This window comes from Gambusia affinis, linkage group LG10 (genome assembly GCF_019740435.1).
Source record: "Gambusia affinis linkage group LG10, SWU_Gaff_1.0, whole genome shotgun sequence".
Lineage (NCBI taxonomy): Eukaryota > Metazoa > Chordata > Actinopteri > Cyprinodontiformes > Poeciliidae > Gambusia > Gambusia affinis.
In genome coordinates, this window is record NC_057877.1 from 23,759,318 (window position 1) to 23,782,914 (window position 23,597).

General features: G+C 37.9%; 1 protein-coding gene across 3 annotated transcripts; it reads right to left on the reverse strand.

Annotated features, from left to right (window-relative positions):
- Window positions 1-776: 776 nt before the first annotated feature.
- si:ch73-61d6.3 (occludin) lies at window positions 777-21,716 on the reverse strand. Of its 3 annotated transcripts, none has more exons than XM_044130535.1 (9): window positions 21,445-21,694; window positions 15,039-15,641; window positions 14,123-14,314; window positions 13,545-13,712; window positions 6,838-6,992; window positions 4,103-4,318; window positions 3,217-3,388; window positions 2,125-2,166; window positions 777-2,027 (listed from the first exon to the last, which is right to left on the reverse strand). In XM_044130535.1, exons 2-9 carry the CDS (start codon window positions 15,621-15,623, stop codon window positions 1,929-1,931), a joined length of 1,629 nt encoding a protein of 542 aa, XP_043986470.1. In that variant the 5' UTR covers window positions 15,624-15,641; window positions 21,445-21,694; the 3' UTR covers window positions 777-1,928. The 3 variants fall into 3 exon arrangements, with proteins under 3 accessions (XP_043986470.1, XP_043986471.1, XP_043986472.1); XM_044130536.1 differs by having other exon boundaries at window positions 783-2,027; window positions 21,587-21,716; XM_044130537.1 differs by lacking the exon at window positions 21,445-21,694 and adding an exon at window positions 16,749-16,770 and having other exon boundaries at window positions 783-2,027.
- Window positions 21,717-23,597: the final 1,881 nt, after the last annotated feature.

Genomic DNA, 23,597 nt, shown 5'->3' on the forward strand with positions numbered 1-23,597 from the left:
TGATTTTTATGTTTCTGTGTGAATTTTGTTATTTTTGGTTTTGCTTAAAACTGCCTCACTCAGCCACAACTCCAGGAAATACATGTACATTTCTGTTTTTAATGACATAATAATAACTCTCTCACATATTCTTTCTCTCATTAATGTGGCATTTGGCAAATAATTTCACTAATTTTAACTGACCTACAACAAAGACATTTTATCTAATTTAAATTCAGACAGGGAGTGAAAATAAATTATAATATGAATATAAATTAATTAATATAAATTACATGTAATTTTTATTCACTGCATGTAAACTTCTAGTTTTAACTGTGCACTTATGTATGAAACAAACTAATATAAAATAAAATAAAATGTTTAACTTACATCAAAGATTTAATGCCTCCAAGTCCTCATCCTCATCAGACAGCTTCATCTCAAATCATCCATTTTGACACCTAAAGAAAGAAAATCTGCCGTTTTTATCAGAGATTGACACAAACGTATGAGAATAGCACAGATTATGGCATTGGATTAAAAGTTTTTACGACGTTAAACTGGACATTGTTTGAAATGCTGCGCGGTTTGTGAGCGGCAGATAGAAGTGACATAAATAACTGGAATCATTTCACTGGTTTTCCACTAGAGGGCAGCAGCAGTCAGCATTAGACTCACCGGACTTGTTTGCTGGATCGCTGTAGAATGATCCAGTCATCCTGCGCCCCCTGGTGGACGGTCGCTGAACAGGCAGCGTGGCCGGTTTCACCAAACCAAAAGAGCAGCAGAAACTCGCATGTGGTTGAGAATTAGATGTTTATTAGGTGCTAAATTAACGCTTTGTAGACAACATAATTTATGCAGGTGTATAGTTAAAAAAACAACAACCAAAAAGTATTTTATGACGCAACAATGAAAATAAATGTCTTACAAAAATAAATGGCTCAAAAACAATTTTTTAAAAAGACAATAAAAATCTTCATAAAAATGAACATGCAAAACAAATTAAAGGCAATTTTAAAATCTACAGCAGATTTTGTTTTTTTTGCATTTGACAGAAAAATTGGAATATTACAGCAGATTGAAATGAAGAACATGGTTGAGGGCAGGTTTACAGTGGAGTGCTCATGATAGAGAACATAAAACCAGTTTGATTCATTTTACTAACCAGGTTTTAAATGACACTGATTAAAAAGTCTTCTGTACATAATAATAACAACAATGCTCTACAATCTGATATAGCAGACATAATTTCTGTTTGTTCTTGATATGTAGTATGAAATGAATTCCTTTAAACTATGTACAGTACAACATAGTATACCACAATGGTCGTTTTATCCACTTTTTGGTCTCATCACAGTTATGAGTCAATAAAAAAAACGAAAACAGTACAACGTTCCCACAGGTTGGCAGTTCTCTGATGGTTAAGGTGGCTGCAAATACTGACACTTACGTGAAAAAAAAGCTCAAGTGAAGCACGTCTGCAACAAACACTACACCAAAGATTAACAGAGCTGCATATTTGCTGCCAAACAATCCCTGTTAGCAGTTCAACCTCTGCCTGCGTCCGCAGCTTGGAGTTACCTCAGCTGACCGAAGCTCAGTTTCAAACGACTGCTTTCTCCTCTGTTCTATCAGGAGAGGCTACCACTGGCAACACCGCCTTCATTTTGCTCCAATAAACATATGAATGACAGTTAGTGATCAGAAATTGAAAGTAAACACAACTCTTAATCATTATTTTCCCAGGTAAGGTCTGTGCTTTGTACTGAGTGCAGAGTGAGACTGTGTGTGTGTGTGTGTGTGTGTGTGTGTGTGTGTGTGTTGTAACTTTGGCCTCAGCATGCTGCAGTCTCTGAAGTATTAGGGAGTGTAGCTCGATGTAGCAATGGGTGAGTGGTTTTTGCAGTGCGGCCCACCAAGCGGAGAGTTGGACCAGAGCGGACCCTTCAGTGGTTCTTGTCGTAGTCCTTCACCATTCGCTTGATGTGGAACAGTTTGTGCCTCAGCCTGCGGCACTCCCTCTTCTTAGACTGGTACTCTGAAGTCTGCAGAGATGTTTGCTCAATTAGCCAAATAAAAAACAACCTGGAATCTACAGAAAACTGCTTCCCAGTGCAGATTATATAAACCAGTTCAGCTCACCTGCTTCAGATCCTTCAGCTGATTATATTCCTCTGCAACCACCTGAGAGACGATAACAAATGGGTCATTATGTGTTATTTACAGATTCTTGTCTCTTCTTCTCTAGCAGAAAAATCTTCAAGCAGCAAAGAAGAAATAAAGAGCCAAGATATTTCAGCAACATCCTAAAGCACTAGGTTAGCAGATTAAATGAGACATATTTTATTTTAATGGGAAATTTTTGATAGAACAGCACAGAATATCACATACTTGTCAAAAGGAAAGGAGACAAGTATATAATTTTAAATATTTTTAACACAAAAAGCTGAAAACTGTGGAATGTATAAGAATTCAACTAATCAGAGTCAATTATTCAACATTCGCTGTTTACAGGACATGTTTTAACAGCTTTTTGCACATTTACAGACTAAAACTTTTCGGAAAGTTTTAGTTTATCTGTTCTTTGGAAAACAGATAAGAATCTGAGAACATCAGTGTTAAAGTGTGAACTTTTCTAACTGAATATTCTTTGATTTAAACGTTCGACTCCAGATCTAAACCTGCAACACAAACCTATAACACAAAGTCCCCAAAAACACTTTGAAGATTTAAGCCTGACAAAATGTGAAAAAGTTCAACAGTTGTGTGAATAAATTAGCAAGTCACTAATCAATATCTCTTCCTATACAGTTCCAAAAATATCCCAGTACCTTTATTAACTTCAATGTATTTCAGCAAAGATTAAAGATTAGTGTGTTTTTAGTCTTGAACACAACAAATCTCATTATCTGTCTTGAAAATTGCTGAGGCAGATAAAACTGTGGAAATATGAAACATTTTAAAGTTTTTGTTAAGCTGATGTCACAACTGTAGCAACTTCAGTCCAGTGTATTCTAACAAAATGCCAAAAAGAAATCTTATTTTATCATTTTCTAGCTGAAAAGTTGAAGGTTTGCCTCTGAACTTCATTCCTGACTCTTGAACATTATTTAGCAAAATAAGGGAAGAATCTGAGCTAAAGAATCCAGCAGACAAACAACATGTCCAGCTCCTATTAATAATTTGTTTCTGCTTAAACATTCAGCCTAATATGGCTATATGATAATATCAAACCTGGTATTTAGCTGAGCTCTCATCGAGTGTGTCCAGTTGCCGGCTGAGTTTGTTCAGCCGGTCGTTGATGTCGTCCATCTCTGCACACAGGCGCTTGTATTCCCGCAGGTCTGCATCAAACTCTCTCTTGTATTCGTGCCTCTGAGAATCTGAAGTGATCGTTGGGTACACACTGTTAGGCAGACAAACACAGAGAAAAAACAAAGATTAAAAAGATCAGACTTAAAAATTATACTCTTCAATCTGAGAAATCTACAATCATGAATATCTGTTTAGATTCTGGTTTTGCAGACAAGTTTCTTTTAAAGAAGTCCAAACAGTCTCAGTCTATCAAACTGAACTGAACTTCAATTCACTGAGTCACAAAAAGGTCAGGGAAGTTTTCTGTGATGCATAAATGGGGATAATCTTCTAATTCCTTTATTTAGGGTTGGATTTAAAATGACATCCATAAAAAAAAAAGTACTGCTTTCATCCTTTTGCAGTTTTGAAGATAAAAATATTTTAGATTGTCGGTGTGTCTCAACATCTTACCTTTGTCCTACTTCTCTCCGACTGAAAACAAGCATGTGAACGAGCGTGCCTCAGAGGATTAACCCAGGAATACACACTAACTTCTTGCAGTCGTGTTGCGAAGGCATTTTTGCTCCTCACAATACTTAAAGAACATTTTTAAAACCTGGCTGCATCAAATTATTGTCACATAAGCTTGTTTCCCAAAGCTTACAGTTATTAATGTATGTCAGAAAATGTGGGTCTGGTCTTGAGGGAGAAACATCGCTTCACTGTAATCTACATGTTCGGTTCTTAATGACGTTTTCATCTCTAATCCAGGCGGTGAGTCAGAAGCCCAAAGGTAGCTCTGTTACAGAAACTTAGCTCTCACCTCTCCCATTCATCTGCATCCAGTTCGTTTCCTGTTTCTCCTCCTGTTGTGTACTCCGTTTCGTACTGGGACTCGTCCATGTCGGGGTTGCGTCTGCGCCTCTTGCCCCTGTTGGCGGAGGGCCGGCGGCCTCCAGTTTCCTCCGAGGGGCTGGAGCTCGTCCTGCCGCCGTGGGAATACCCCTCTAGTGGCCGGCTCGTCATTTTTTCAGAGTATCTGCAGGAAAACGATTACATCATAATGTTGGGTCTGACAGGTTCAGCCACCAGACAAGAAATGTGGAAAAAAAACATTCAAAGAATTACTTTGGACTAAAAAGCTAGTTAAGCTAATCCTGTAGAGGTAATCATAAAATTAATTTCAACATAGTGTTTAGCAGAAGCTAATGCTAACACGCTAAGGTCAACTAGGGTCAAATTTGTGGTTACACACGACCTGCTGTGTTTTTTTTTTTTTCATCGCTTAAACTAAATTTAAAGCATTTTAGATCCAGCTACTGACCAGATCATCTTCAATATGTCATGATACTTTTAACCCTGGTTTCAAGTCAAGTCCTATTAAGTTTATTTATACTTATTCATCTTTTCAAGGCATGTTATGGATATGGATATATCCAACTGGAATTGGATATAAATTTTGTTCAAATTTAAGAAGAACATTTGGGCACAGGCTGTTTATGTAAAATTAATATAAAGTCAGTGTTTAAACCAACTGCGTTTCCCTCAGAAATGTGAGTAAAACTTTGTTGATATTCCGCTAATGTTGAAAAAACCCAATTTACGGTGTTAAAAAAACCCTTCGCAGGATAAAAACCTTTTACAGAAAAACTTGAGTTTACTTCTAAACTGCCACATTTCTATTAATCAAATTCATTTTCATAATACTAAATTGCACAATATCATGGTAGTTTGAAACAGAGTCTTTTTAATAAAGTTTAACTGTTCTGAGGTTATTTTCCTTCTTTACTTGCTGTGAGGTAGAAGAGCTTTCTAAGAACGAAATGTACTTCCCAGAAGACATCAGTGTGTTTACTGATAACATCCAAACGGAGGAAGGAAAGCGTTTACATGGTCACTGCAGCTGACGCCATTCAATCTGAGAACAGCAGCATATGGAGATCCTCAGTGAACAGGAGGCAGGTACGCCTCTGTAATAAGCTGTGAATGATGAAGCCCATTCAATTTCGTAGGTTTGTAGGGATTTGTGGAGAAATCCAAATCCAACGGCACAGATATTAAGGGTTATTACTACATAGTGAATTATGTCAGGAGCAGAGCACACTGCGGGTCCGCAGGCCAGCATTCTTCTGCTTATGAAACCGGCTCTGTTTACTTTGCAGGAGAGGAAATCATTACATTATTTTCTACTTTGACACAAACAGACTCAGGCCTGTGTTTCTGTGCAGAGTCTAGACAGTCGTTAAATATTTCTTCCATGATGACACCAAAAAAAATCAGGTGCTTAAGAAGTCCTTCTGTACTCTGATGACAAGCCAGCGCACTTATTCATAAATAAATATCCAGCCTATTCTCCTCTGCTTCAGACAATCCAACGACCAAGAGGGAAAAGAGAGAGAGTTAATCCAACAAAGGCTCAAAGGTCACAAACAGCTCTCCATGTGGGCAGGGCAATATGTTTTTATGGGCTTTAAAGCAGCGTAGTGATTAGAGCTGCTTCTGAGTCACATGTTTAGAAATTCACTCATTGTGGGAAAAGGCTTTGCGCTGCACGGACTCCTGTGTTGCCGCCACTGTTTTCCTGCTGCTTTAATATACGTAGAAAAACTGGTATTAGTTTTATTTAATGGAGTTTCCATGTAAAAACGGACCATCTGGAAATGAGAAAAAAATATGTTACATGCAGTAATCCTACTCTTCCTCTTGTTGGTAATGTGGATAAATATGTGGAGAAAAACATACTTAGAGATTAATAGTTTATATACTTCTGAGATGAGGATATCAGTGAGTTCACAGACATTTATCTGAAAAAGTTTATTTTAGTCTCTAGAACAGTTTCCATGCACTCTTAATAGACATGAATGACCAAGAACTGGCGACGTATTTAAATTTATTATGGATTTTATCCAACCCACACAGGTTAAAGATTAAGGGTGCACCGATTGCAGTTTTCCACCCAATCACAGATTACCGATCTTTAAAAAGCCTGACCTGCCAATTCCAGTTTTGGCTGACATGGATCTTTTTATCTGAAATTTTGCTAAATATAGAAAGAAAGTCATTGAGTTGGCAACAGTGGGGTGATTATTGTTAACTGCAAATGTGCAAACATGACCTGGTGGGCCGGTCTGCCAGTCGAACCTCTCTCACAACAGAACAGAAGAGAGCGAAAGTTGATTTTAGACCTTTCCTGAGGTAGATAAGATCAGTGGATAAGATCTGCTTCTCATGTAACTACCAGCCGATCACTGTTTTGCCAAAATTAAGGAAGTCTGGGCCGATTTATCGGTGCTCTCCTCTCAAAAATTATCTGTGCAGACTTAGATGCTAGCATAATGGGTCTGATTGATTTGCACATCTAAGCAATTTAAAAGAATAAAATAGCTTAACTTTAACTAAATGTAATTATTTTAATACAAAAACCTGTAGAGAAGTTGAAAACATCTTAAAGTTGTTCATTGTTACTTATTTTAACATAATGTTTGTATCTCCAAATCTGAATATCTGATAAAACTGAAATAGGACAAAGGAAAGAGAAGAGAGAACAGGGTCGCCTACTGGTTATCGTCCTCGTTGTAGGAGGTGCTGTCCACCTTGGCGGGGGGGAAGGAGTTGACGCTGTTAGCTGAGGCGTTGAGCAAACCGCCTCCCTTCTCGGACACCAGCAGAGTCGGCGCATCCTGAACGCTGCGGCTTTCCTCCACATTGTTCACCTAAAGCGAGCCGGAAGAAAGTTAAAGAAAAAGGGCTGAGCAAACAAAAACAAACATCTGCGTTACTCACAAAGAGTCAGGACCAAACCTCCACAAGCACAAGCTCTCTGACTCACATCCTACATAAATAAACACGTCTTCCTTTGTTTTTCTCATATTGTGACATTTTCATTAGCCCATATATCATCTACAGTCAATGTTTGCTCAACAGCTTTTAAACAGTACGGGGCGACAGCTGAAAAAGTAACAATTCCTCCTGGAAATCATTAGTTTTGCTACAGTGTGAGTTTATTTTCTATTATTTTATTGTAGTATTTTCATTATTTATGAAACCTAGTCATAAAATCGTTTAAATGTCTATTAAATTCTCGAAACATTTTATTTGTGCCAACTCCCATGTAGCTTGGTCCTGATCTGCATTCGGACTAGTCGACACAAAACAAGCCAGATTATAATCCCCAACGCAGAGCAGCAATCTCCTAATGAAACGGCGACGCTAAGAAATGACTGATATTTGAAAAACAACTAAAAAAAGCTACTAAAACCAGACTGCAAACACAACACATAAAAACTATTTTGTTTTCTCTTGCCTTATGCTTTCATACACATGGGACAGATGTTCTCTTCCTCCTTTTTAAAGTAAGCAAAAGTGGAAAAACAATCATCAGGTTCTTCCTGTGAGGTCAGAAAACTTCACAAAGAAAGATTCAGGGTTGATTCAGTTCAGTTCAGTTTGTTTATCTCAAACACTTGAACAAATATTGATCACCCTCTGCTGTATCACCGGCAGAATGGTCTTGGCCTGCGTAGATAACTTAATAACTAACTAAAACTCATTTACATGTTTTCAATGTTTTTGTCCATTTTGGTGTTACATGTTTTTGGTTTTACATGCATGTACAAATGTTCTTAGGGTCATTTTAATCCACTTCAATCTCAGAGTTTGAAAAGCAACATTTAGACATTTATGTCAGGAAAACCAGTTGTTGAAACAACTGAGACTCTTGCACACAGACTGTATTAAAACATGTAAAAAACAGAGATTACAGAAGACTACAACAGTGAGAAGCTTACTCCTGTGTAGGATTTTCAGAAATATTATGATGCAAGAAAAATATAATCCTAAAGGGTTTCTGTACTTTGCCTTTAATAGACTCATAAGCCTCATAAAAATAAAGCCCCCAATGCAAAATCGAAATCATAAAAAAGTACTTTGAGTATGAAGTTGGACGGGCTTTGAATAGGACCTGAGTTTAATAGTCGTAAAATGTTCTCCTGGAATATTCAGAATTAACTTAAAATAATCAGCTATTTAGAATATTTTTGTCAGATTAAGGGCTGAAACTGGGACTATTACATAATTCCTGGATACATAGACGATTACAGCAACTATACAGACGATTCTCTGCCAAAATTAAAATACAGTTAAAGCCAAAGACTATGGCTGATCAATGCCAGCATATAAATTACTAATGATGAAGAAAAAAAAGAGCATTCTGCATTTTCTTTGTAATATCTTCACAAAATCCTGTAGTAAAGCATTTTATTAGGATAAGAAAGAACTACAATGTATAAATCATTAAAATAACACCCAACCCTCCAGAAACAATAATCATGGTGGGTGGAGCAGGCTGAGTTCTGCGCGTCTCCCTTTCTTGTAGCTGCAGGTGAATCCTGTTTGGAGACGTTTTCATGTAAGAATCTCAACAATGTTTTCCCAGAATGCAATACAAAGACCAATCAACTGTGAGCACAGGATGCGTTCAGAGCGTTCGGGTTCGTCCTGCTGAGACGTCCGAGCAGGACGAACCCGAGGAAGGAAAGAAGGAAGGAATACGAAGACAAAAACAAAATCTTTGAGCAAATAAAAGTACCAAAGACATACTCCAGATGGAAAGTAAGTTTAGAGGAAATAAACAAAACAGAAGGAGAAATCAATAGTTAGACAGAAAGTCTCACATATCTGAAGCCACTTCTCATTTCTGTCATGAGTTTTACAAGGAATCATTCTGCTTGGACGGAACGATTCGGCCGGAGGACAATAAATAAAAACACCAACTAAAACTATTTGCACCAAGGAGCATAAAATGACAAGTTTAATAATAAAGACCGGTTCTCAAATATGTTAATATATTAATAAATGGGGCCTCTGCTGCTGTTTAACTCGATGAAAATGAGATTGAAATCTGTCATCTTGGTGGCTATTATTTACACTTCAAATAAAACTGCTGCTGGATTTTGTACGTTAATATACTGCTAGTTGAATAAGCGTAAATGTTTTATTCACTTTTTATCCATAGTGTCACATGATGCTTAAGGGAACAGTTTCTTTAGTTCATGGTAAGTTAAGAAAATAAATGTCATTAGTTTAAACAGATGTTGATACAGTAATCTGTGCAGTATGTGTAAAAAAATATTCACCCCTACAACCACAAATGTTTTATTTTTATTTGAATTCATGTGACAGATCAAAACAATTGTCTATAATTGTGAAGTGGAATGTAAAATAATACAGGCAATAGGTTTTTCAAATCTGAGTTCAGTGTATGAACATTAATCTTCTTCTAAAGTTTTTTTACGTAATATTAACTTGATTTAAGCTTGGGCTTTGACTAGACCAGTGGTGCCCAAAGTCGATTCTGGAGGGTCGGCATCCTGCGTGTTTTAGTTCTCTCCCTGGTTTAACACACCTGGATCCAATGACGGCTCATTAGAGGCCTAAGAAGAACATCGACTTGCTGAAAAGGTTGTTACTACCACCAGGGAGAGAACTAAAACTTGCAGGATGCCGACCCTCCTGGACCGACTTTGGACACCCCTGGACTAGACCATTCTACCACATGAAGATCCTTTGATCTAAACCATTTTATTGTAGCTCTGGCTGTATGTTTAGAGTCGTTGTGCTGCCTCTGACCCTCCGACAAAGTGTCAAGTCTTCAGAGGCCTCTAATAAGAAAAGCTGAAGAAAAACATGCCCACAAGATGATGCTGCCACCACCACTCTCAGTGTGGTTTATGTATTCAGGGTGGTGCACAGGGTTTATTTGGGCCAAAGAGTTGGCTGATATTAAATCACACACATGTGGACTCCAGTTAATTAGCTGACTGCTACAGGCTTATGCATGCCACACTTTTCAGTAAAATAAAAACGTTAGAAATTATGCAGTATTTTCATCCCACTTCAAATTATGAACTACTTTGTGTTGGACTAACACAGAAAACCCCAATGAAATGAACTGATGCTGTTTTTGTGAAGCAGCACAGCATCTTTAGGAAACTCTCCCACCTATTTGTTTTTATCCATCAACAACACAGAGCGCTGCCTCCCTCCATCTGAAGCACACAAGCCACCCTTCTACAACCGACTCTGATGACTTCATGCTGCAGACACAATGCAGCCCCCCCAGCCGAGCCGAATAAAGCCTGTGTGTGAGGTCATCAGGGCAAGCCGGGCCTCCCCAGTCCCCAGCACACAGAAAAGTCCTTAGACTAACCACAGCCTTAAGCTGTCCCTGCCAGAGTGTAACAGAAGTCCAACTGCCATGTGGATTTTCTTGAAGTGCGGAGTGGAAGATAAGAAATTTAAATATAACTTGAATGTGTTGGTTGAAGCATATAAAGGATTCAGAAGACACCACAGTCTTAAGGCACAGAAAAAGTAGGTTACCCAACCCAAATGGGTGCCGTTTTTTAATCTTTGGATAAATAATAATCCGTTAGCAACATCACATTTTCCAGGGCTCGTATTTTATCAAAATTCTTGTGCCTTCTCCTAAGCCTTTCTAATCCCTATCCATACCTCCTTCTCATCATTTCCTCGAAAAACGCTGAAGTTCTCAAACGGACTGGTGGCACAACATGACTAAAGAACAATAAGATGAGGATGACATCACTGAGAACCGCTCCATTATTAGACACAAGTGCTAGTCAGAGGATTTACTCTGCTAGGCACAGGAGCCACCTCTCAGCGCACGACGCCGTTCGTGAGGCAATGACACCCCATCGCCAAAACAAACGGCTCTATATAATCCAATATAACCACACATCTGTTTAAAGCTCCTACTGCAAGCAGGCTTTGCAGGAGGCAGACTGAGCTCCAGAGTCTTTGATTGACTCATGAATTTAAATAATAAGCTTCCCCAGAAATGATACAAAAATACAAGGCTGGCTCAATATAGGCAACAATAACATAAAATAAAAATATTTTTTACAAATTACATCTGAATAATAAGAACTGAGTGAAAGTAATTAATGTTAGTTGTTTTTATACTCTATAAATATGATGGCACAGCTGTGAAGATAGGTGAAGTTGAAAGGATATTTAAATTTGTTTTTTAATTTGTGAAGTGCTGATAAGCAGACAATGTGTAAAGCAGTGAAAAACATCCAACACCGTTTTAGAAAAAAAACAAATATCAGCTGGAGCAAATCTAAAAGTTTCAGAGAAGAAGGGTGAAAAATAGATAAAATATTTATTGACTGATGTTCATTTTATGTTTTTTTTCTCAGAAGTTTATAATCACTATTTTCTCAACCAAACAAAACCCATAACTTTATTCTGTGGGTCAAAATTTTTGCACAGTTTCAATTTCTGTCACTACTTTCCTTTAAGCATTGATGGTTAAAACCCAAACCTTAATGTTGCCTTTCCTGGATTTATAGTCGCGGTGTATTTAGTTGCTGTGGTATTTTTCTTTCTTTTAACATATTGAGATAACTTAATTTTCTTGACTAAAAGTTCATGTTCTATTTGTTTTTCAGACAGATGGGAGCTGTAACCTCACCTGACCTGATAAAATCACGCAGAAACTGATATATATCTAATTCCTTGATATATCACAGTAAGAAAAGAAGTCAATGTTTCTCACTTGCAGCATTCATGTTTCAAAATCAGTGAGCACTTCTACAACTACTGCTCATGTATAAGGGTTTATTTCTGGTTTTTATTTGTACATGTGTAAAGACCAACGTCCAACAGAGAGGTAAACAAAAAGACCAGAATATATATTTTTACAGCAGGAGAACAAACCTAAAATAGGGTGGAGGTGAGTATTTTACAGCACTCAGATCACATGCATCCAGGCCTGCAAGGTCAACACAGAGTCAGAAATTAAGTGTTAATTTTGAATGCAAATCCAAACATGCTGTTTTTATAGCTGTTATTTTGAAAGTGGCTTTCTATTTTGGCAAAGCTCTCCATTCAGGAGGCACACATTAAAATCAAACTGTTTTGATGCAGGAGCATCCTCATGTGTGCATCATTATCAGATGACGCTGAAAACAGAGAATGATACAGGAAGTAGATTATTCCCTCCAGCTGACCTTAGAGGAGTGGAACAAAAGCAGAAGAAGAAATAGATGTGTGTGTTCATTTAGAGAAATCATTAAGCATCACTAATATAGTAGTGAAATTTGTTGTGTCATGGCACAGACTTCTTCTACCTGATTCTCCAGGTAAAAATACTAAAACGTGCCTGCAGTATTTTGCTCTGAAACATTAATAGTTGGACCACTTTAAACAAACTTTGTTTTCAGTTGTCATACATTTTATATTTTAATAATTTCCTTGAATGTAAACATCCAACACTTGCTTCCTGCTTATGTTGTTTTCCATCCCTCTGTGGCTTGTTGCAAACAACTGATGTGGACAATATTCACTGTGGAGAATTCATCCTTACTGCCACTATGTTCTCTGGCAGATGAAGGAGAAATAATCTGCTGAACCACACTCCACTCCATTTCTTCTCAGAGAAGAAATAAACAATATTTGAAACATGTTAATCATTAACCCATGTCTCGTGTATTGGTCCAATTTAACTAGAGTGTTGTTGACGCTTAAAATGCAAAGCAAACAAAGCAGAGAGAAACCGGCAAGCCTCTCTGTATCTTCTAGGGTAGTTAATGGTTACACAGAGTGAAACCTGCTTATAGACCAGGAGAATACAATCACTGGCTGCTATCAGCTCTGACCCTGAACAAAGTGACTCTGTTATAGGAAACACTGTCGCCAAGGAGTGACTGTTTCCTCCCTGGATCTCATGAGGAGCTCATTTTGACCTTTAAACTTAAAAAAAAAAAAAAAAGCAATGAAACAGATGAGGGCTGTAAACTGCAGAGCAGCTTCAGGTAAAGGTAAATCTCAGTGAGGTTATTTACAACACCTGAATCACCTTCTGTTTTTACACCTGATGACTACCTGCGCCGTGCGATGACTGCCTTGCTGCAGACCTACTCAGTCACCTACTTAACTTCGCAAAGAAAAACAAAGCTGATGGAAAACAATTTGACATAAAAGGGTACACAGTTTGACAGAGATTAAAAGAATAGGTCCCTTTTTGTGGCTGAATCTTTGACCTAACCAACAGCAGTTCAGCTTTTTATAATCTAATCAAATCTGTCCGTGAATGTTGTATTCCAGGATTTAAACACTGAGTGACCTTGTTTCCTGACTGGAAGCTGTGCATCCACAACCTCAGGTCAGTTTGAGTCTTTTTCTTTCCTTCAGTTTAAATCCCTCGTAAACTGTGTCTGTCAGACAGCTATATCTCTTACCCATTCCTCTACGTTTCTGCCTTCTGACGCTTTCCCACCGACTAGAGGCTCTTGCCAGTATATATTTGGTTTTCCGTAGCGCCAGATCTTCCCTCTTGTTTTCTGAGCAAAGAAAGCAGCTACACCCAAAGCGATGACCACCAGAAATCCACACACCATGGCAACCGCCTGAGAAAGCAAGAACACGAGGATCAGATCCAGAAACTTCTCAGAGATAAGCTGAGCCATAAAGTTAATTTATCCTGGTACAGAATGAACAGAGACACACACGTACTTTCAACAAACACAGAACAGTCTTTAATGAAAAGTGTAATAAATCTAATCAGATAAGCATAGATAATGATTTTAAGTTTTCTTGCACTCTATTGGCTTTCTGGACTGTTTTTACTTTTAGTATTCACAGTTGATAAAAACCTTTTAAGACATATTAATAATACTTTAAGCTTAAAATATTTTTCCTTATTTACAGACTAAGTGCATTACAAATCGTCTTCATTTAGCCACAAATTAAAATGCATTTTTGTATCTGAATACTTCTGGAAGTTGACTAATTAGTATCAATACAAAAAGCCACAGACCTCCTGGGGATCCACAAAGCAGTAGTGGTACAAGTACTGGTTGTACATAGGAAAACCTCCCAGTCCTCCCATCTGTGAGTAGCTGGTCTGATAGAGGCTTTGACACATCATGAGCATCGGATTATACATAATGTTGGAAGAGCTCTGGGCCATGGGATTTACTCCAACAATGTAGACAATAGTCATGATGCCCTGAAAAGTAGAAAAAAACGCATAGATATTTAGTCATACTGACACAGAGGCACTCCTGAGTTATCTGTCTGTCACATCACTGAACTGAACATATGGCAGGAACGTAGGGTAGAGTACACGAATGACTAAACCAGAAAACCACCTGCTGAGCTACTGCAGCTTGAAAGGAGCAAAACTGGTAAAACCTTCTGCAATGCTGCATTTTTTCAATGTATTTTAATTTAATTTAATTTGACCATTGTCTGGATGGATGGATGGATAACGCCTTTCAAAAACGTTCCAGTGTGTCACATGCACCCAAAGTGAAATGGGATTATTTCTCAAATCAGAAGACAAATCAAGACAAATGTGATTAATTATTAATTATTAATGACCGATCGCAGAAAGCCTTCTCAAAGTGTGGTAGATAAAATCTAATGTTTCTTTTTTAAAGTCTCTCCATGTTGGACAAAGCTAATGCTATTCATTTTGAGGTGAACTCAAAAAAATACCTTGGAGAGTTATAACTTCTCATTTAATAGAATAAGACAAGTAGAATATAAGTAGAAATCTTGCTGTTTTAAACACTAAAGCTTAAATGATCAACAAGTAAACCTCCCATGTTCCCTGACTCTCTATAAAAACTGTCGAACTGTGTTTTCCTTAATCGTAAAAGTTTTGTAAGTATCACAATATATAACATACAGTGTATGTATTATGAATAATGGTAAATATTTAGTGTTACCTGCAAGACCCCCATGAGAACGCTGGCTATAAGGACGGCCAGGAAGAACTTTCGGCTACGGACGACACTGGACTTAGAGAAGCTGGCGATGAAGAATGACATACAGCCAATAAAGTTGATAGCCGCCATGGCAATCATGGCAGTTTTGGCCGAGTAAGGAGACACATAGGAGCCGTAGTAGTTCCCATAGCCTCCATAACCTCCATAACCTCCAAGCCCTCCGTAGGACGAGCCGTAACTGCCTCCAGAGTAGCCACTGCCGTAGCCCAGACCGGAGCCGTAGTAGCCGCTTCCATATGTGTACTGCATATCCCACATTAGAGTCGAAGCGACGCAGGCGAATATGGCCAGACACAACACTATCACTGTAGCCATCATGGCCTTGATGATCCCAGGAGGTGACCGCCATTTGTAGAAGTGCTGCGGCCGGTCTTCGATGTAGTAAGATCCCGGTGGAGGTGGGTATGCGTTGTAGTCACTCTGAGGGCCTTGGAAGCTGCCGGCAGGACCGAAGCCGTTGTTGGACGGCGGGCTGTAGGGGGGGCTGTAGACTGGTGGACTCTCGTAATGTTGCTTGTCAAACATCGCTGGAGGAGTACAGAACTGGAAACAAACGTGAAGAATCAGAGAGTGGTAAAAACCAAAACCAAGAAGAGCAGTCTGACTCAGTTTCTCAGCAAAACTGATATGAATAATGCTGGGTGGAAAGATAAGGGTTAGTGAGGCGTGTCCTCCACAGCTAATGAGGCTCAGAAACAGAGCAGTGTAAATGTTTTACCATCTCAAGCCAGGTGTGACCGGTGGGGGTAAAAACTTTGTTTTGTTCTTCAAAATACAGTGCCTTACCAAAACATTCAAACCCTCAACGTTTTCACATTTTGTGACATTACAATCATACATGTCAGAGTATTTGGTACAGATTATGGGACAGAGCAACACAAAATAAACAGGGATAGTATAATTCTTAAGTGGAAGAAAAATTATGCATGGTTTTAAAATTGTCTTAAAAACTAAAAGTCTGAAAGTCCAGTTCCAATAGCTGCCTTCAGGAGTCACCTAATTAGTAATTAGTAATTAGGCGATTATGGGGTTTTCTTTGTTCACCCTGATGGTGAACAAAGAAAACCCCCAAACAAATCAGACAAAAATTTATAGAAAGGTTTAAAGCAGGTTTAGATTGACAAAAATGGAAAGAGAGCAGTTATCAGAGAAATAGTAAAAGGACAATTATGAATTGTACTTTTTGATTTTTTCTCTTCTTTGTTATGTTGCTATGTCCACATGTGACCTTGAGCGTACTGATACTCAGATGCATATCTTAGATGAAACTAAAATCTGACTTTTTGACAACATGCAATAATATGCTGGATGTAGTCAAGAACACCCTGCACACATTTTCTCTTACAAGAGACACAGCAGTGGCTGTATTACTCTGTGGTGTGTTTTACTACAGCAGGACAAAGACGTTGGTCAGAGCGGCTGGGAAAATACCTGACAATACAGAGCGACTGTGGTAGAAAACAAATTAGAGGCTAAAGACCTACAACGAGGGCAAATGTTCACCTACCAGCTGAACAACTCAAAATAACCCAAACTAACAATGAAAGGACTTTAATCAAAGTATATTTATGTGTTAGATTGGCCCAGTCAAAGTTCAGATCTAAATTTAACCAAGAATCCCCGCCAAAACTGAAATAAATTCTGACTCACGGAACAACCAACAATGCACACACACACTTCTTGTTGTAAAGCAGGGGTATCAAACTCCAGTCCTCAAGGGCCGGTGCACTGCAACTTTTGGATGTGCCTCTGCTGCACCACACCTGAATCGAATAATTAGGTCATTAAGGCTCTGGAGAACTGATCTACACAAGAAGGAGGTAATTAAGCCATTTCATTCCAGTGGTTTGTACCTGTGGCACATCTAGATCCAGCAGGACAGCGGCCCTTGAGGCCTGGAGTTTGACACCTGTTTGACAGCAATTGCCACTAACTGCTCCACCATGCAGCCCAGACTTTAAAATCCATTTCCTTCATTAACTTAATTATCATGATTATGCTTGCTTTTGACAAAAATCTTAACAAGATTTATGACAAAATGTGAAAAAATTCAAGCTGTTTTAACACTTTGCAAAGCACATTTTTTAAACCATGTGATTGCTTTTATTAGAAAGAAGTAAAGCGGCAGGTTTAGACTGAAGTCTCTGCAGCAGCTGAGTGGCAGAACGCAGTGGAGATGTTGGTACCAGGACAGAAACAGAACAACAACAATCCTCTCCTTTCTGTCTCTTCTGGCTGCAGAAAACTATCGCTCAGCCCACACTGTGAAAAAGATTTTGAAGGTTTCAAATTCAATCAAGCAGCTAAAATGTTTTCTGCTACAAACTTGCAGAAATATGCAAGGCCACTGTGTATATAATTTAACAATGCCCATTCTTCTGCGCAAAACCCTAAAGGGAGTGGGCAGGAAACACGTATGACTGGGAAACCATACGGACATCAGGACCAATAAAAAGAAAACCTTCCACTGGTATCCTTTTTCTGCTATCTATGAGTCTCTAGAAACACATATTTCATTTTTGTCTGTAGCTAAATGAATAGATAAAGTATCAGTGATAAAAAAAATCCCAGCAGATACTCCCAAAGCCCAAGGTTGCAAGTTGAAAATATTTCTTATCTTATTTGACTGATAGCACAACACGCAGACATTCAGCCGACACCCGCATAAAAGAAGGGAAAGAAAAAATCATTTTCATTCTTTTTAACAGTGATAGACAGACAATCTTGAATTTTTTATTCACATATTGGTCACTTCTAGTCTATGTTCTTAGGACATACCATTGACATGCTATTGATTAATAATTAAGTAATTAAGTAAATGATTTCTTGTCAAAAATTTGAGCTGGCCCAGCTGATCCAAAGTTGTTAAATTAATTTTCTCTTTAAATGATGACAGCACCAAAACTCTGTGTCTATTTTAAGATGGTATTAGCACTTTATTGGTTTATAAGTTAACCTGTCAGCACAAAAACATCAAGCCAGCTGTCAAGCACGGTGGTGGAGATGTGATGATTTTAGCACTTTCAGGCTGACATTTTAAATGAAAAAAATGTTTTCCATGATTTTTCCTGCTGAAAAATGGTTTACTATTTAACTAAGCCGACTGAAATATCAAATGTTCTCAGAACTAATAGAGAGCCAATCAATTGATAAGAATATTACTGAAAAGTCATTTAATTTCAGAAACTTTATCATTAAGTGAAACATGAGATTAATTACACAGTTTTGTGTTAATTATGATGATTTTCCACTTAGCTAATAAAAATATAAATTCACCAGACCAATAAAAAGCACCTTATAATAGAGAAAGTTTAATCAAAGGTATGCATAATACCAGCTGATTTTAATGTGACAAATGAGCCTCTTCAGAAAGCATGTTTGAATTTATTGATTATGACTGTAGTATATTGATATCAAAGACAGTACAAAGTGCCTCCTTTATGAACTGAATAGCTTTGCTCTGCACTTACAGAAAAACCTCCAAACACATTTTTGTTCACATTCTGGTTTCTGCAGAACAGTGAAGGAACCCAGGAGCAACACAGCGGTCCATTCAGAGGTTCTGACACAGAGACAGACAAACAGCCGCTGGCACAGTTCACACTTCATAACTCTTCTTCTTTATAGGTTGTGGGGACACACAGCAGAGGAGGTTTCGCCTCAAAGTCTCCATCCCAGACACCTTCCCATTACGCGCCCCACCCCGCCGTTTATTCATCCTCAGTCCCCCAGCGCTCCTCTCTCTCCCAGCACAACTTCTTAGCTTTTGTTTCGGGAGCAGAAGGGCCAGAAGTCAAGGCTGCTCGTCACACGAACAGCGTTGCCATGGATTCAGAGTTTTTAAAAAAAGAAAATTGGGGCATGTCCAGGGATCAAACAAGGGCTCCTTTGTGCAGCTTCTGAGGGGGGTGAGGTGAGACACAGAGCAGAGGACAGGTGAATGGGTGTCAGGTGACTTTTATTATTGATCCGCAGGCTGTCTTGCATGAGCGTCCTCCAGTTTACTTCCTGCATGGCACTGTGATTGTAGATAACTGGCAGGAAATCATTTCAGACCTTCTACTAGGCAATCATCCTTGACTTAAAGTTCCTATTAAACTAAGTACTCCAACTCAAAATTGATTTTGTACTTCTACGTAGTGAGGGCCAGTTGTAAAACACTGTCACCAACTTCTTATTTAGGAGATAAAAAACTGACTTACTTTTACATGTTTGTTAAATCATTAATTTATCAAAATTGTGCAGCAGCATGAGGCAGCATTTATCATGACTGATCAACAACGAAATGTATTATATATAATATACAATGTGTGATGAAGAGAGCAGTTAAAGGTGATTTCCTTTTTAAAAAAAAAGCTTTTTGAGGTATTGAAATTCAACTTTTAAAACTGTCATAAGCAATTTTATTTTGGTTTTACCCCAGTTAGTGAACATCAGTTTCCGTGTGTTTTAGGGGTGCACCGATTTATCAGCCAGCTGATTTATCAGCCGGCTGATTTATCAGCTCCAAATTCCTTAATTTTAGGAGATCGTTTATTGGCTGATGCTTACACGACTTACATGCTCTGATCTACCTCACCACAAACCTAAAATCAGCCACTGCCATGCTCTATTCTGCTGTGGGAGAAGTTTGACGATTGCAGATAACAGTAGTCACCCCACTGTTGCCAACTCAGCGACTTTCTTGCTATATTTAGCAACATTTGTCTTTAGTTGAGAATCGAACTAGTACAGTCATAAATATTACCAAAACCCACTGACCTATTGGTTTAGTATTATTTAAAGTATTTGCGTCACAGTATGGAAGAAGCATTTGTTTACAGCTGGCTTCCATGTTTTGTTGCTCTGAGGAAAAAAGCAGTGAGTTTGGACAACGGTCATGGGTCAGGTCAGACACCCACCAGCCTGAACTCCACGGAAACACAGAAACTCTGTCATCTGCCGCTGATAAAGGAATTCCAGTTATACAGTCACATGCTGCACAGCAGTCAAAAATAATTAGGCTACAGACAAATGTAGGCAGGGTCCCACTGACACACACCAAGGAGTCAGCCAAGACTTCCAGCACGAGCCCAAAACAACGCTGCACTGTCAAAACCTCCTGAGCTACCAAAACATAATCACAGCTGACAGAAAAATGAAAAACAAAATGGTATAAATTCCTGTGGTGTGTGTTTAAGGAACACCCTTCTCTTCCGAAAATTAGAACTTCCTGAGTTAATGAGCATCGCTCAGCTAAAATATAAACCAAAAATGCCTTAGAACAAAGCAATCCTGAAGAGATTTGCTTGGTTGATTGATTAGGTAATTGAAGAAAAAAATTGATCAACAGTTTACCTGTAAAAACAGCAGGTAAACTGAAACAAATCAAATATCTCAGGCATTTACCATTATGAGTAAAAGCCTCATACCATTATTTTTTCATTGTATGAAAAAAATACGAATTTCACATTATTTACACAAGTATTTTAAATTTAAAGTAGATTTAAGTCCAATTTAATTATTTTTTTGTCTTTTTACGTGTTTGTGATCCTAGTTTTAACAATTTTTAAGAGCATCTAAAAATATGTCTACCTTTATGTCCAATTATTAAAACGATTGCATTTCCTCAGTCCTTCAAACCCATGTCACCTTTACCTAGACATTTCTGTTTTATTCATGATTAGCTTTGGTTAGGTTTGATTATTTTATATTTTTTAGTATTCGGAGTTTCCCTCATTGTGTATGAAAACAGGTCTATAAATAGAAAGTACATGATTAGTAGACAGTGCATAATTAACGTTAGTACATAATCCTTTTGGAGCTTTAATAAATGCTATGTTAGCCAGGTGTTACCAGTAAACTGGTACTTAAGCGTATTAAGTAATCATTCCAGCATCAGATTCAATAGTACAGTTTTAAAAATTCAGTCAAATTACATCAAAACTAGTTCTCCTCGTTACTCCACATGATAAATGTCCGGTTTAGCTTTAATCCCCAACTAAAACGACAGAGAGAACTAATTTTCTAATCAGACCCCTCTTCATTTTCCCACGTAACGTTGATATAATCCACATTTTTCTTGTATTTCTGTTTAAATTTACCCAGATTATTTTTTGATCCCTTCATATTTCTGATATATATCGTTTTTAAACCCACTTGTTTGGCTGAAAAATGTCTCCTAGCTAACCGACCCACCTGTCCAAGTAACAAATCTGACCGTTGGAATATTGCTAAAGTGGTTAAATAGTTTGAGAAAGCCCATAAAACATCATTATATCTAATGTGATTAATTTTAAAAAAGACTGTCTAAAAACATAAAATGAAATAGCAATAATAATCGTTTTTATCTACTTTTTGGTCTTACCTGAAGAGGAGAATACTCGGTCAGCAGGGTTCGTTCCCTTTTTCCAGTTAAAATCCCACCTTCCGCCCAAAGTTTCGTCTCAGTTTAGGTGAGGTATTAGACTCTCAGCATATTGTCTTGTTTTAAAGTCGGTATTACTCACACTTTTTTTGCGTCAAAATGCCGTTTTTCTCCGTTTGAAGCGTCAGTCCTGATCAAACTGAACGATTCTCCTGCTGCAGCCTCCGAACAAGTGCTCTGCTTTTTGTCCCGCCTATCCGCGGTGATGAGCCCCACCGCACAACACCTCGACACCTCCGCGTTTCATCCACTAGAGGTCAGGCTTTCTGCCTCAGACAGCAACAACACTGAGAAGAAGCGTAACTTTAAATCCATGCGAAATAATGGATGATACAGCAAAACTTAATTTCTATAAATAAATAAATAAATAAATAAATAAATAAATAAATAAATAAATAAATAAATAAATAATACTAAATCATTGTCTTCCGCCGGACAACATAATTCTTGAATAACAAGTAAAAGAAGGGCAAAACTATCCGTCTAATATAGAATAGAAATAGCCTTCATTTTCCTATGTGTATATTATATAAACACAATAAAGATTTTAAACAGTTGTATTCTTGTTATACTAGTGGAGAAGGCAGAAATTATCAATAAATACAAAATGAGATTGTTACAGAAACTTACATTGATGGAACCAGTATTTATTATTTTTAGGTAGCAAGTAAGTAACCTACTTTCTCAAGCGATGGTTTCTAAGAATAGAAATATTAATAACAATATAAATTTATCAAAGTGCTATTTTTCAGATCAAGGTGTATCTAGTTCTCCATTATTTCTAACTTTTTTCACAAGTATAAAGCACAAATCTGGAAGTTATTTCATCCTTCCCAAATCAGTATTGAATACATTGTTAAAAATAGCAACTATTTCGAAACTTCAGCCCTTTTTAATATTCACAGATTATTTCCATAACATCTTGATTTAAACACCAATTTATAATTAAATTTGTAAAGTTGATCTTTTAGCATTATGTAGTCCGCTGTACTTCAACCAGCCATCCACTAGAGGACAGCATTCCCTTAAAACTTTACAGGCAATCCTTTGAAAGTATTATTAAAAAATCACAAAATAAACATCCAGCCTAGGGGTGTCAAACCTATTTTCATTTTGGTATATCAAAAATCTGAATGTTCTTAAAGGGCCGATTGTGCATTGAAAGTTTGCTGACTCTCCCACAAAAACGTCTTTTGTGAAATATGATAACAGGTAAAATGTACCAGAGGTATGAATAAATGTAGAGGTTCTTGATCCGTGCTATGTTAACAAAAATAGTGTGAAAGTACAAGTCGTTACTTGTACTTTCACAAGTAATGATTTGTGGTGGTAAAAGCTTACAGCACCTGGTATTCCCAGGTGGGCGATTCCCAAAGTCCGTACAGGTAAAATAAATATCAGGTTATTCACTAGATTTTACAAATTTCATTATTAAGTCAAAAGCAAATACTTTTGTATTATTGCAAAGGGTTTCTAGTCTTGAAAAACAACAACAAGAAGCACAGGAGGAGGACAACAGGGCCTGTGATCTCTCTTTCTTATTTTTTTCCCCTAGAGATCAGGGTTCGGGATATGGACTTTGGGGGTCATGGACCATTCCCAGCCGGTCTCCCATCCAAGTACTGACGAGGCCCAACCCGGCTTAGCTTCCAACATCAGACGAGTTCAGGGTGGTATGGCCGTAAACGATGTACTATCTGCAACACAGACATTTTACATGTCAAGAAACAGCGATAGAAATTTACATTGTGTTTCACTGTTATTTTCCCCCTGTTTCTTTTTGATCATCCTCACCGTTACCAACATTTTTCTCATCGCTACAGCTAACATTGAGCTGCTGTCAGTCTCTGCGTCTCAGCCTGTCTTCCACCAAGTTTACAAACCTCATCTTGACATTTCCTCTGTAAAAACAATTAAATAGGCAATCCAGGATTTCAACAAATGACTTCTTTTAAATGCAGTTACTGCGGTCCTAGCCTGTTTGGTGTCCTGGGCAAACCACTCATCTAGGGCCCCCAATTCAAAGAGATCTACAACCAGAGGGTTGGTCATCTGTCTGTGTCAGCCACTGTCTTCAAATAAACCTGTTAACA

Excerpts from the sequence above, each read along its gene's own strand:
- si:ch73-61d6.3 (XM_044130535.1), bottom strand. The coding sequence starts at position 15,623 with ATGTTTGACAAGCAACATTACGAGAGTCCACCAGTCTACAGCCCCCCC. Across the intron at positions 6,993-13,544 it reads GCAGAAACGTAGAGGAATGG|GTGAACAATGTGGAGGAAAG; the intron begins GTAAGAGATATA and ends GGCTCGCTTTAG. Across the intron at positions 2,028-2,124 it reads AGCTGAAGGATCTGAAGCAG|ACTTCAGAGTACCAGTCTAA; the intron begins GTGAGCTGAACT and ends ACATCTCTGCAG.